The sequence below is a fragment of the Aythya marila genome, assembly GCF_965140915.1.
Source record: "Aythya marila genome assembly, chromosome: 2".
Classification (NCBI taxonomy): domain Eukaryota; kingdom Metazoa; phylum Chordata; class Aves; order Anseriformes; family Anatidae; genus Aythya; species Aythya marila.
In genome coordinates, this window is record NC_139043.1 from 95781063 (window position 1) to 95794835 (window position 13773).

Sequence of the window (13773 nt, forward strand, 5' to 3'; positions counted from 1 at the left end):
AGTGGGTTTGGCTCCTAGCTTTGCTTTTTGCCGCAGAAAGAGAGCACAGGAGTTGTGGAAGGTGATGTCAGGGAATTGTCAGGAAAATGATGTCAGGAAGCTGGAGGCTAGCAGAGATATGCCTGGGGCATCCAAAACATTTCCTGGAAAATCTTTTTTTTTTTTTTCCCCATTAATTTTTCAGTAGTTTTATTTACCAGTTTTGTCCCTCAAAGCCACCTTTGTGGTTTAAGTGGACAGGCTGTGCTTGGCAGCAACTGAGGCACAGGTCTGTCACCCATAGTGTGAAGCAAAAGGTGTGACTGGCAAGTGAAGCTTTGTTAGAGTTAAGACCCAGGTTATTACTGCACTTGTCAAATGAACAGCTCAACTTCATAGTCTTTAAGGGGATGATTTTATTTTTTGTTTCTCTGTTGTTTGCGTTTTGTTGTTGTTGTTGTTTTGTTCTGTTCTGTTTCATTTTCCCATTAAGTTCTCTAGTCATTCCTAAGTAGTTTGCCAAAAGCAGAACCATCATCAGGCAGAGAAGCCAAACCAGAGTCTTAAGGTTGACTCCTAAAATCAAATAGGTTTTCTGCTCTTCAGATTTTGACTCTCTTCCATGGTGCTGAGGGCTCATCCAGTCATAATGCCACTATCTTTAGTATACTTTGCAGACTTGAGCATACCCTTACACAATATATTTTCTCCTCAGACCACTTCTTCCTACACAAATGCTGACCCACTCCAGCTGTTCTTACAATCTTACAATCTGTAGGTGTATGTGTTTGTTTGGAGGATGGAGGGGTCTTGTAAACTGTAGAGGAACAGCCCCTTTCTGAGATTTCCCAGCTGTGTCTATGTGTGTCTGTATATGACTTCCACAAGAGGTTGTGTGCCCTAATTTAAAGCTTGGTTTCACTAAGAACAAACTTTCAAAAAAATAGCAGTGTGCTGCCATCCCACACTATCCTGCCCTTCCCCTCTGGTAAGAACAGAGCAAGTTGCTCCCTTCTTGTACCAAACCCATAGGTCCAGAGGAAAAGGCAGAGGGTCCCAGCACCTCACCTGATCAGGCTCTTATCCATAGGGAACAGAAGGCAAAGGCAGATGGGCAGAGAGAGGATTTCCCTGGCACAGCTGAAATATTCAGGAGGGCTGTAGCTGGTGACACTGCCAGTGAACCCACCCACTCAACTGCTTGTGGGAAAGGTGCTTTTTGTTTCCTTATATCCCTCCACCATTATTATGTACAACTGCCAACATCGGGAGACCCATGAGTTTTGAAAAAACAAATTGCTTATGAAATTACTGGATTTGCCCATGCTAGATTTTATATTATTTTATTCTCTAGGTATCCAGATGGAAGCAACATGTGTGGCGTACTTAAACTACAAATTGGATTTCATCTTTGGGTTCAGAATTTCAACATGTGTAATTTAGCTTGGTACTAGAGGTTCATGCCTCAGAGCAGTGCATTTTGAGGTCACAGACAAAAAGGCAATCTCCAGCTACTTGTATTGTGCTGTATTTTGAACTCTCTGAAAGGAGTCAAAATGGAGAAGGCTTCACTTATTTTTATTAATGTGTCAGATTATCACAAGGTGAATTTCTCTCAAAAAGAGCATAAAAAAAAAAAAAGCAAAATGACCTTGAGGATGTGCAGACAAATTCCTGCAAGCTGCTCTGTGCAGGTCACTCCTCACCCCACCAGGAAGCATACTGGTTGAACAGATACCAGCAAGTCACGTGAAATACTGCAGTTCAGGTCTTTGGAAATTACTTTTATCTTAAATTTGGAAGTTTGGCTTAATTGCGCTAATTATATTTTCCCCTGGGAGCTGATGGATTACTACTTAAAATCTTCCCCCTGTATGTAATGAATTATACCGAGGCTTTCTCTTATTTATACCTGCTAAAAGTCTAGGAAATGAATTGTGATAGGCATTGAGGAAACATATAAGAAATTATGCTAAACCATTTGCTGCATGTCCTTCCTCTATTTATAGGTCTGTTCTCACATATGATGATAATGATGCCATTCTTCTGGAAATAATCGCAGAAACTCCATTTTAATTCTTTCTCTATGGGGATTCCATTCAAGAGAGAGCATATTTCAGACATGCAAGACATCTCCTGCTCCTCTTCACACCGCTCTATTAACATCCATTCTCATTTATTCATTTGTGAACAAAACTCTATAGATGTGGAATTCATTACGGCCACCACACTTCTCAGTACTAGTGATTTCATCGAATGTAATCATACATATGTCAGAGCTTTGATTTTACTGCTACTTGAGTTTGCTACTGAATGGAAGCAGGGATTAGATGACATCCTAAAGTAGAATAAAGTTCATTTGTCAGATTCAACTGCCAGCCACCAGGCTATCTTGTCTTTCATATGGTTTCGGAAAACCACTTTGGCTCCAAGTCTCTGAGTAACCTTCCCTGTCAGGGTTATGAAAAAAAGCTTGTAATCAGTATTTATGATTTATATGGAAAGAAAGACAGTCCACTCTGAAAATTAAGCAGCAGAGTAATAGCTGTATTTTTTCTGTCATCTTAATTCCTCTTGAGGATTTTTTTTAATTAAGTCTGAGTTTCTAGTGGGGAGGGGGACTCACAAGGGCTGATTCCTCACCCTCATCTTCCCATCTCCTGTTCTAGTTTTGTCCTGAAATCTTTCTCGCTGGCTTTTGCAGTTCGAGAAATAGCTGAGTTGGGAACAAGTGCATCTCTGGTTCAGCCTTGATGCTGAACTGCCAGCTGGGGACTGTCTGACTCACCCTCCATCCCTCCCCAAAAGTGAGGTCCCTTGCCAATGGAGAATAGGCTCTTTTCTGCAGCCAGGGGTTCAGCACTGGGTGAGAGGTGTACATTTGATCTTCTGTCCAACAAAGGGCAACAAAAATGATGGAGGGACTGGAGCACCCCTCTTATGAGGAGAGGCTGAGAGCTGGGAGCATTCAGCCTAGAGAGAAGGCTTGGAGGGGATCTCATTGATGTGTGTAAATACCTGAAGGGAGGGTTGAAAGGGGATGGAGCCAGGCTCTTTTCACTAGTGCCCAGTGCCAGGAGCAGAGGCAGTGGGCACAGACTGGGACACGGGAAGTTCTGTATGACCACCAGGGAGCACCTCTGTGCTGTGTGGGTGACAGCACTGGCACAGGCTGCCCAGAGAGGCTGTGGGGTCTCCTCCTTGGAGATCTCCAAAAGCCACCTAGTCGTTGCCCTGGGCGGCCTGCTCTGGGTGTCCCTGCTGGAGCAGGGGTTGGACCAGGTGGCCTCCAGAGGGCCCTGCCAGCCTCACCAGTGCTGTGATCCTGTGATTTACACTGGGAGAGGTTGCAGAAAGTCTGCAGTAAATTGCTTGAGCAGATGGAAATTGCCAGAGGGGAAAGACCCTCAGGATTTCAAGCATGAGTTGCAGCTGCCAAGAGGTGATATGAGGTGCTGGAGAGTGCATAGCACCAAGTAGAGTGAGCTTGGTTAAAGAGGGAAGGAGCTGAGAATGGGGGCCCCCCATCTCTTTACTGTACTGAGATCTGGAGAAGAGGATTTTGAAAGCTGTTAGCACTGTAATTTGTTGGTCTGGTTACTCACTTCTATAAATTACATTCTCTGAAATGCAGTTTCACCAAAACGTGGATTCTTCTTTCAGATATGACAATCATTTCCTCTTAATTAATCTTGATAGTTTGTTCATCTTCCCAGAGCAGATCTTCACGAGGAGAAAGAAATGCACATTTCCTTCAGGAGCAAATTATGAACACACCAAATTGAAAAGCTGCAATGTTCTGTCACATTAACTCGGGTCCTACAACGCAGCAATCACACTTGATAAATGGTGACATTAAGAATAACATTAGAGAACACGTGCACGGGGTTGTGATGGCAACCAGGATATCTAACCACCCCATGTTACATGCATTGCCCTCTTCATTTATGTCTTTGTGAATGATGGACATATAGAAAAAAAAAAAAAAATCAATATTTTTTCAATTTTTTTTTGTCACAGTTAACAAAACATGGGGATTACAACTGGGCCTTCTGTTGAGCTATACTCCTGTACCTTTAGTGCTATGAAAAAATACGTTTTACGCTATGTTAAATATGGAAGTATATAACACATTGTAGCATAATTTAAAAGGTAAATTATTATATATTACATATTTATTTATATAAATTATGTGGGCAGTGTATAACACTATATATTCCCCGAGGAGTATTTTTAGGGGGTGTCTGTCACTGCTATACAAAAGTGTGAACACTACTGTGAGCAGGAGGGCAACTTCCTATTTCAGACTGCAAGTGGCAGTGAGAATTATTGTCTTCTAGTTTTGTCCTACCTTTCCCCATTTCTGAATTGCTGGTATTCAGTGTTTTGTTTAAGCTAGCTGTTGGGATAGAGCTTGCTTATTAAAAGTCACAGACTTTATTTTCAAAAAATAATGCTGTCAATGAATCTCTTAGTGGGTAGTGTTAATGTAGAGTCCTGCAGGTTTCTAACTCGAGCCCAAGCACACGAGGACCTTTTGAGGACTATCATTCATTGCACTCTTAAACACAGGTAGTGGATTTTTCTGGCACCCATGGTGTTATTTTCACCTTTTCATTGCAATCAATAGCAACAGCACTGTTCCACTGAACCTGTGAGGACGCATTTGGCTAACACTGCTTCCATTATCTCCCCAGTACCTTCTACTCTTCTTTTTTTTCTATATATATCTCAAATTAAATGTATATTTCAAAAGAAAATATAAATTTCAGAAGAATATATGCCCCAAAATCTTGACACCATATAAGCAGCCATTGTGTTAACACTTCTACTTGTCCAGTGGATGTATCAACCTCTTGCTTTCACTGTGCTCCTCAAGACAGTTTGCTGGTTGTACCTCTGCTGCAAGCTCAGTGGGGCAGGAACTGTATTTTTGTTCCATATTTTTATGCAGCAGCTGAGACAGAAGGGCTCTGGTTCATTACTCTGGCTCCTACAGTGCGAACAAATTATAATAGTTTAAACACACTTCAGTTTATTTTTAGGCTGGAGGATAATGGTCTGGGTGAGCTGGAGACTGGAGAACAGGGCGGAGACACCCTGTAGTTGTATCTTTTGTTCTTTCTCAAGCCTTTCAGGGCAAACCAGGCAAAAAGCTGTAGCTGGTGAGAAGCACAGGCTAACACTCATGTTAGGGTCCCGGCTTCAACTAGACCTCACTTCTCTGGAGAAAGGGTTTGTACTGGGGGCAATCCTGGCAGGGAGGACATGTGACGTGATTTTGGCAGTGTAAACATGCACCTCCTTGTGTGGTGAAGCAGTGTAGCTGAAGCTGCTGTTCGATGAGGGGAAGCTGCCTCTGGGGAGCAGGATGTTGTCCCCAAGATTACTCACATTTCAATTTCTGTCTCCTTTCTCTATTTTTTTGCAGAGTTAAATGTAAGAGAATCTGATGTAAGAGTGTGTGATGAATCGTCATGTAAATACGGGGGAGTGTGTAAGGAAGAGGGCGATGGCCTGAAATGTGCCTGTCAGTTCCAGGTAAGGACTGCTCACTTTGCCGTTTGTCTTTCTGCTTTTCCAGGCATATTGAAGTATTTACACAGTCACTGCTTTAAAAAATTCACTCATCAAAAGGCACGTATAATCTAGACAGATGCTTCTTCTTCTAGCTTTTAATTATGTAATTACACCTATTGAGAGAGCATGGGACTGAACTGGACAGGGCCACACTCAGGGAGTAGATAGTGAGCATGGCTTCACGTTAGCTCCCCATGCAGCTCTGTTGAGCCAGTCTGCAGTCCTGAAGAAAGGAAAGCCACCAGGTGCCTGGTGCCCACAGTCCTTGCCATCCGCACAAGGGGAGATGGGTGACCTCTGCCTTCCCACCTCGCTCTGTCCTGCCCTAGACCCAAGATGAGAAGGGAGGTGATTAGAGCAGAGCATTCAGGCACTGTCAGACACACTAGGTGATATTTTGCAGTTTAAACGTAACATATTACAGAGTACTTACTCTAATATCAGTATTTGGAAAAGTCTTCCCCACTGTGCTGGTGGCTGAACATGCTGCATTAGACCCTGGAAGATCCAAAAGTAACTTGATTATTTTTCTTCCCATACTTCTTTCCTGGAGAGATGGTGAGCTTTCATGGCTCTCTGTAGCTCAGTCTGTTAGTCAAATCAGAGCTGGATTATAGGTAGGGGATGCCTCCTGTCACGCTCAAATTCCATTTCCTTCTTTCAGTAGTCACAGTCTGCAGTACTTTTAATACCTCTGTGCTGAAAATAACATCAGCAACAATGACAATAAGAATAAAATTAAATTGTACCTAAACAGGAAAAAACTACAAAAGTATAAAAATGTACTCTGGCACTGAGTGGGCAGTGAAAATCAGATAATAACAAGATCACCAGTGATCATAAAGCTTATTGAATGAAAATGAGTTTATTGAGTGAATTAGTCCCACTCAGGAAAACGAACAAACAAACAAAATAGTGAAATTTGATTAAAAAAAATCATAAGAACTTTTAAAAACTAGTAAATAACAAGTTCAATTAGCTTTATTGATTTTTGAGCCTTTAGTTTACAGTTTTTGTAGCAATAATGGTAATCTCCCTCCCCCAGCCTCCACATTTTTAGAGAAAAGAGAGTAAGGAAATACTTTGACTTTATAATTTATATCCAGGATGAAAGTATCAAATATTATGAGACTTCTGGTAAAACTGCAAGAGTTAGCAGTGTTATCAGCCAACCCTGGAGTGGGCTATCCTTCAGTGTTTTAAAAATAATTTTGTGTTCTGTTTCCAATAAATAATAAATCAAGGGGAACCAGAATAGAAGCAGTGTGTATGTGATCTTACACTGGTTTTGGATTCTAGTGTTTCACAGCTGGCTTTTGATGTGGTGTCGTTCAGGTGGGTACCTATGCTGAGGGCATCCTGCAGCTTGCACTCCCTAAGAATAATGAGATCTGATTGCCTTTTAAGTGAATAAAAATAAAAATAGGGGAAGAGCTTTATTCATCAGCCTTCACTCTAGCTTTAACTTTTATTTATGATAAACAATAAAATCAAAGCCTAGTAATGATTTAAAAAAAGGTGGGGAGAGCAGGGGGGGAAAACTCAGCCCCAAGCTAAGCAAAGGCTTCATTTACTTTCTGTTGGTAAATTTCTGTAAATTTTATGACTTCCTAATATCTAGGTCACAAGGACAAAAAAAAGGAACTGGTTCGTGTGATAAGCTGATTTGTTTTTGAGGAGCCTATTTTTGAAACCAATGTTATTTTTAAGCTAATTATAAGTTTACTTGTACTTCTTGGAAAATTTATCCAATACTTTAAGAAAAGTGCTTAAGTCTATCCAAGAGGAGAAGGTGTAGTATTTTTCAGGCACAGCAGGTTGAATTCTTCCTGTAACATTCAACCCTGGTTGTTCAGCACAACTTAGCTCCACCAAAACATCCCAGGTAACAAATAGCCAGCCCAAACTTTTAGGTTCTTCAAAGCTATTTGAGAGCCAGCTAATTTATTTATTTATTTATTCATGTTTGCTAACGTTGCAAGGCTTTAAAAAGGAATGAAACAAATTTGTATACAATGGTTCAAGCAAACTCGAGCTAAAGGGAAGAAGTGGGGATCTAATCCTGTTCTCCCTAAGCAGCATTTTCTATTACCCACAATTGGAGAGAGAGCATTTGGCTAAATGGTCCACAGGCCTGGTTCAGTGAGGCATTCTTATATTTTTAAAATTGCAGTTTTTAGAAAAACTGACTTTAGCAAGAGAGTTGCCTAATTAAAATGGTCTCGGGTCCAATGTTGGTCAGGCCAGGCTTCTCCTGTTGGAGGAGGACTGCCGCTGGCTGTGAGACTACATGCTTTGGCTCCCCTGGCTGTCCCACAGCAGGAATTAGACTTTTAGACTATTAGACTTATGCTGTCTTAACCTAAGGCAAATGCTGGCACAGACTATCCCTCAGATTCAAGAAAAGGCACAGAGCCTTCAGTTCCTTTCCAGCTTCCCCACTCCTTCTTCCTATTTACATATTGCCATTCCTGGCTTGGCAGCATTTCTTAACTGTTTGGTCTTCCAAAACCTTAAATATTAATGAGTCATAGTTTTTCCTCCTAGAATCCCCTTTAGAAACAACGAGCTGCCAATTTTCAGCATTGTCATCGAAACACATGGCGTGGCATGGCAGCAAGAGCTCTGCAGGCCATGACCTCTCTGAACACCTTGTGGGCTTTCTCTGTCCTGCCAAGTCTTCTAACCTAAAGTGAGATACTGAAGTTTGAATTCCCAGCAACAAATGCACAGATGAGAGTGCAGGAGAGGTGCTGAAAGATTCACTTTTGCTCTACTTGCAGTTGCCTTTATGATATCCCGACTTTCAGCAGACCTAGTCAGGAAAAAGGATAACTCCCTTTTTATTTTAATTGTGGTGGGAAACAGCACATGTTCACCAAACTTTTGAAACAGTCTATTGCTGCAATTTGTATGACAGTTTACAAGCTCAAATTAAGAAAAAATAAATAAATATTTAAAAAAAAAAAAAAAAAAAGATCAATGCTTATCAAGCCTGTTCTGCACCAAAGATGGTGCAGGGCCATTTTTGGATCTCAATAAGAACAGCTCAACAACAAATAGTTTAATAACTATTTTAATAAGACAGAATAAGTAAAAGAATATGGACAGCAAGTAAATCTTACATCTTAGCATCTTAAAAATCCTTAAGGAGTTAACAGCCTGTGAAAAAAAAGGAATCACTTCGCCTCTCATTTTCTATCTGCAGGATAGAAACCTGCAATGTTAAAATATAATGCACTGATGTTAAGATTGAATAGCATCTTTAAGCTGTTGTCCTTCTGGAGCAGTTTAGCTTAACTATCACTGTTATTTCTGTTTGAACTGTCTGCCACTGCTTGAACCACATCAGTTTAATCATGCACTTCATACATTTAAGAAATTCGGTGACCAGACTGTATGTTTGTTCATTGTTTCTTGTTTGTTTGTTTGTTTTTGTCTTGGAGTTTTAAAGATTCAAAAGGTGTCTAGAATTAGAGTTACCACTGAAGCCCCAAACAGGGTAATATCCACACAGTGGGGTTTGGATGCCCAGTTCAGTAGGGAGCGATGTAGTGCTTTCAGGCATTGGCAGGTGAGCTGTTTCAGTATGTTTCCTGGCATTTCTATACATGTTATACATGTACATACAAGAAATATACAATCCATTTTTTTTAGTATGAAAGAAAACAGGAAAATACAGGCTACTCCTGCCAAAGCCATTCCAAATGACAATTTTTTTTCTTCCTCTTTTTATAAATTTTACTGATGCTACTGGGTTTGAGCTCAAAATTTTGCAGTACAGCAATACAAAAATTATTATAGTTATTGACCATGTATAACAGACTCTTAATATTTATGAATTTAATAGTGATTGTTTTCCATCTCCCTTGAAGGATTGTTCTGAGCCCATAAAGACCAGAAAAGTTCCCCATAAGCTCTGTTCACTTTGAATATCTCTTTTTCCAGTTTCATCCCCCTGTACCTAGTCACAGATTCTTGTGCTGTATTAGAGAAGTTTTCTCCTTCCTCAGTGTCTTTCTCTTTCAAATGTTTCTAGATGCTTATCATATTCCCTCTAACCATTACTGAGACCCACTGTGGTTATTTAGTTACTTTAATCTTTCCTACTGTATTTGTATATTTGGCCCATATGGAGCGGAACTTTTATTTCAGCTACTGGAAAGAAATGTATACAGTGATGTAATCTTCCTTTAGTGAGCAGAATTATAATTTATTGCTAACAACTTTATCTTTACACAATTATCTTACTATATTAACATGCAACTGAGATTACTCGCATAGTTTTGAATGACTGAGTTACTGTGTAATTTATCTTACAGTGTCACACAAACTATATTCCTGTTTGTGGATCAAATGGAGACACTTACCAAAACGAATGCTTCCTCAGGAGAGCTGCTTGCAAGCATCAGAAAGAGATAACAGTGGTATCAAGAGGACCTTGTTATTCTGGTATGTAAGGCATTCTGTGTCCCTAACGAATGATGGTGTATGGTCACCCCTTTAGTTAGGTCTCCCATAATTCTAGAGATTTTTATTTTCATGCTTTTTGCTGAGTGAAGTGTGGGAACCACAAGTCCACTTTAACAATAAAATTTAGTTATAGAGAAGAAAGCTGATATACCTTCTGATATGCTAACAGGTTGACAGATAAATGTAAGAAGTAGAAGTAATTTATCTGAGAAAATAGTATGTACTATTCTGATGTACAGATAGTAGAGTTGATATTCATTCAAAAGGTTTACAACAAAGCTGAGCATATTCAACATTAGTCGTGTCTTCAGAACTCATTTTTAAGATGTACAAAATTAGTGTGACACCCAGCAAGTGATTCTGATCATCCTGACTGCCACGGCACCTTTATCCACGCCATCATCTTTACTAATTTCACATTGATTATTACATTGAAGATATGCATAGCTCTTTGAAAATCATTGTACCTCACATTCCTATTGGACTGGCCTTTTCAGTCTTTCCACACACTTAAAATACATGGGACAGGTTTTTACTGGTTCTCTTGGACACAGAAACCTTAGGTACCAGAGGTCTTCCAAATGTCTGGACAGTTTTCAAAGCTGGTGAGTGCAAACAGATGGCTGGCTGTCTAGAATTAAATTAAATGACTCAGCAGCATCAACAGCTGCATTCTTTGCTGCATAAATAATACAGAAAACAAACAAACAAAAAACTTGTGGGGCATCCCTCACCTTTTGGTATGCAGCAGTTACTAGGTTACATTTACATGGCTGCAGAAAGGTGTGACTACAGATCAGGTGCAAATTTAAGAACTAGCTTGTTTAAATGCAGCATAGCTGTGTTTACACGAGCTGCTCTAATGCCTTTGACTACAGCATAGCCCTATACCGAAATGTGGTTTTGTTTGCTAAGGTTCAAAACAATCTATAGCTTTGGTCCTATAACTAAACAAAACCTGCATTTTATGCTCAGCTGAGCCATGTAATTCCAGCAGACTGCAGGCAGATGACTGAATTTTAACGTCTTTCTCAATCTCCCACCTGTAAATTATCTCCTTGAGACAGGGAAATAGGAAAAAAAATAAATCCATTATCATTTTGGAACACTCATGTATTCCAATAAAAACATCCAAGAAGTATGTAGGTTTGAACTGAGGCTGAACAGTGTAACTTTTATTTTTTATTTCATGCCCAAATTATTTTAAGATACAGACCCAAAACATTAAAGTTTCTGTCTCTCACTGACAAAAAATACTAGAAGAATGTTTGTGGAAAGAACAAAAAAAAAAAAAAAAAAAGTTGTTATTTTTCTATGCATACTACCTAACTATGAATGACATTTGGAAATGAAAAATTGATTCTTCCTAGCCTCAGGTTGCTGGCAGCTAATTACAACATTACTCAGCTAGTATGAGATTTTTTTTTTAACCTTCCTCTCCTTTTCCTAACATCCCACATCAAACCCAAGAAATGCAGCACAATTTTTAGCATTTAGTGTAATAATTCAAGATGTGCTGAGACACAATTGACCGGAAAATACTGACAATATTTCTGAAACTGAGGATGCCATTCAGGCTTTGTACTGTGTTTATACTGGCCCAGTCAGTGGAGCTCCAGCAGAAGGGTACTGGATGCTCCCGGAGTGTCTGGCACACTCTGATTGATCTGGGAATATGGGATCATAAAAGCCATCCTCTGGAACCAGCCCATTCCCTACTGATGATAATAGGTTATTCTGGAGTCAATATATTTGTATTCTTCATCTGTAGCACACACGCACACACAATCTAATGCCTAAATTAAAAAAAAAATCATTTATAGGGTCACATTAATTTTCACCTAGTGCCTTGGAATTTGCTGTGAAAATCCTTTTGTTTGAGGATGTCTTTGGGAGCCCAGTATAGGTTCACTGGTTTTCTATCACAGCCTCAGTTTTTTCAAAGCAAAGGTCTGCTTTGCTGTGGAGGGATGCACACCAGACAATATGAAGGAATTCTCCCAGGGACAATGTAAGGACTACTTAATTTTTAAGTGTGTGAGAACTCTGAACCTCATACACGAATGAAATACTTCCCGCTTGCTAAGGATTGCTACCTCCCGAAGCTGTAGCACTGCAACAGAATACACTGGATGATTTAGTCAGATGTATTTCTTGACAGGTAACACTGTGTTTAATTTTTTTACAGTCATGGGTGATTTAACAGCATATTATATATTTACTTCCTTTGTCCTAGTGCTGTCAGAGTTGCAAGATCCTAAAATAAGCAACATTAAAAACAAAAACAAAAAAACACAACAGAGTAAATCATAGGTGCTTTAGGAATGAACAAAATACGAGTTTTGAAATTAAAAATTATGTTTTAGAGAAATGTAGGAGAATGTATGACTGAAGCTTTGGGAATTGTGTATAGAGATCTCAACATTTTCAAGGCCCATTTTTCTACAAAGGGACTTTTTTTTTTTTTCCAAATAACTGGGTTTACAAAGGTGCTTATATGCCTAACCATCCCTGGCAGAAGCTGTGGATGGTGAAGGCCTGTGGGTTTCAGTCAACACATGAAGTCTCGCATAGCAGAATACAGAGATACTAGGAAAATGAGTGAAATGCACCTTTACTGCTCTCTTTGCCTAATACTTCAATATACCTTAAAGAAGCCATCAATCAAATCAGGCTAAATAAAAATAATAAAATAAATAAATAGTAAAAACAAACAAACAAACTAAAACTAACTAACTTGCATTCACAAAGCAAAAATCGCTGGCATCATCCCGTCCATGATTGGGTGGAGCCAAGCAGAGCTGAGAAGCAAAGTCCTTGTCCAAGATATTCCCTGGTAGCATTTCCCATCTTCAGTCACTTTTCCTCCCTCTCTGTGGGCCTTCCCCCAGCTGGGGCTGGACAGGTGACCATGGGATTATCATACAATCACAGAATCACAGAATGGCTTGAGTTGGAAGGGATCTTAAAGACCATCCAGTTTCAACCCCCTGCCATGGGCAGGGACACCTCCCACCAGACCAGGTTGCCCAAAGCCCCATCCAGCCTGGCCTTGAGCACCTCCAGAGAGCACCTCCATCTACAGCTTCTCTGGGTAACCTGTGCCTTACCATCTTCACAGTGAAGAATTCATTCCTAATATCTAATCTAAATCTCCCCTCTTTTTGTTTAAAGCCATTACCCCTTGTCTTATCATTATCTGCCGAAGTAAAAAGTCGCTCTCCATCACAGTTATGTTCTGAACTAGATCAGAGAACTAGTTCAGCTTTTTTTTTTTTTAAATGTAATTTATTTATTTCTCACCCTTTTCATTTGCAGTTCAGCTCACAAACACATGCATGGATGCTTTTAACATGTTCCTAACACACAGCTGGGCATGGGGAGGTGGCAATGCCTTCTCCAGGATTCCTGCCATGCTTATAGCACCAGCCACCTAGTTGCTGACCTGAAGCCTTCATCAGTTCATAAAGGATGATATTACACTAAAATTCATTCATATTATACACCTGAGAATCCTCTTCTAGAGGTTATCCTGAAATGGCTTGCTAAAACAGAGTAAGAAACCCAAGAGAGAGGCAGTCAGGGTGCTCACAGCACTGAGAAGGAGCCTCACCTAGTCCCTTAATTTCTTCTGCCTCCTTCTGCTGGAGAATTTATTGCTTTTTCTTGGTTTAAAATAAATTAATTTAGTGAATATGAAATAGACCTGCATGATTCATTTCTAAGAATGCATGTTCCTGT

General features: G+C 39.9%; 1 protein-coding gene across 1 annotated transcript in view; it reads left to right on the forward strand.

Moving 5' to 3' along the window:
- The window catches only part of TMEFF1 (transmembrane protein with EGF like and two follistatin like domains 1), a 122620-nt gene that overhangs the window by 63126 nt on the left and 45721 nt on the right, over positions 1 to 13773 (forward strand). The window contains exons 2-3 of the mRNA XM_082754437.1: positions 5411 to 5520; positions 9882 to 10011. Coding sequence (XP_082610563.1) covers positions 5411 to 5520; positions 9882 to 10011 — 240 coding nt within the window. The remainder of the gene's footprint in view (positions 1 to 5410; positions 5521 to 9881; positions 10012 to 13773) is intronic.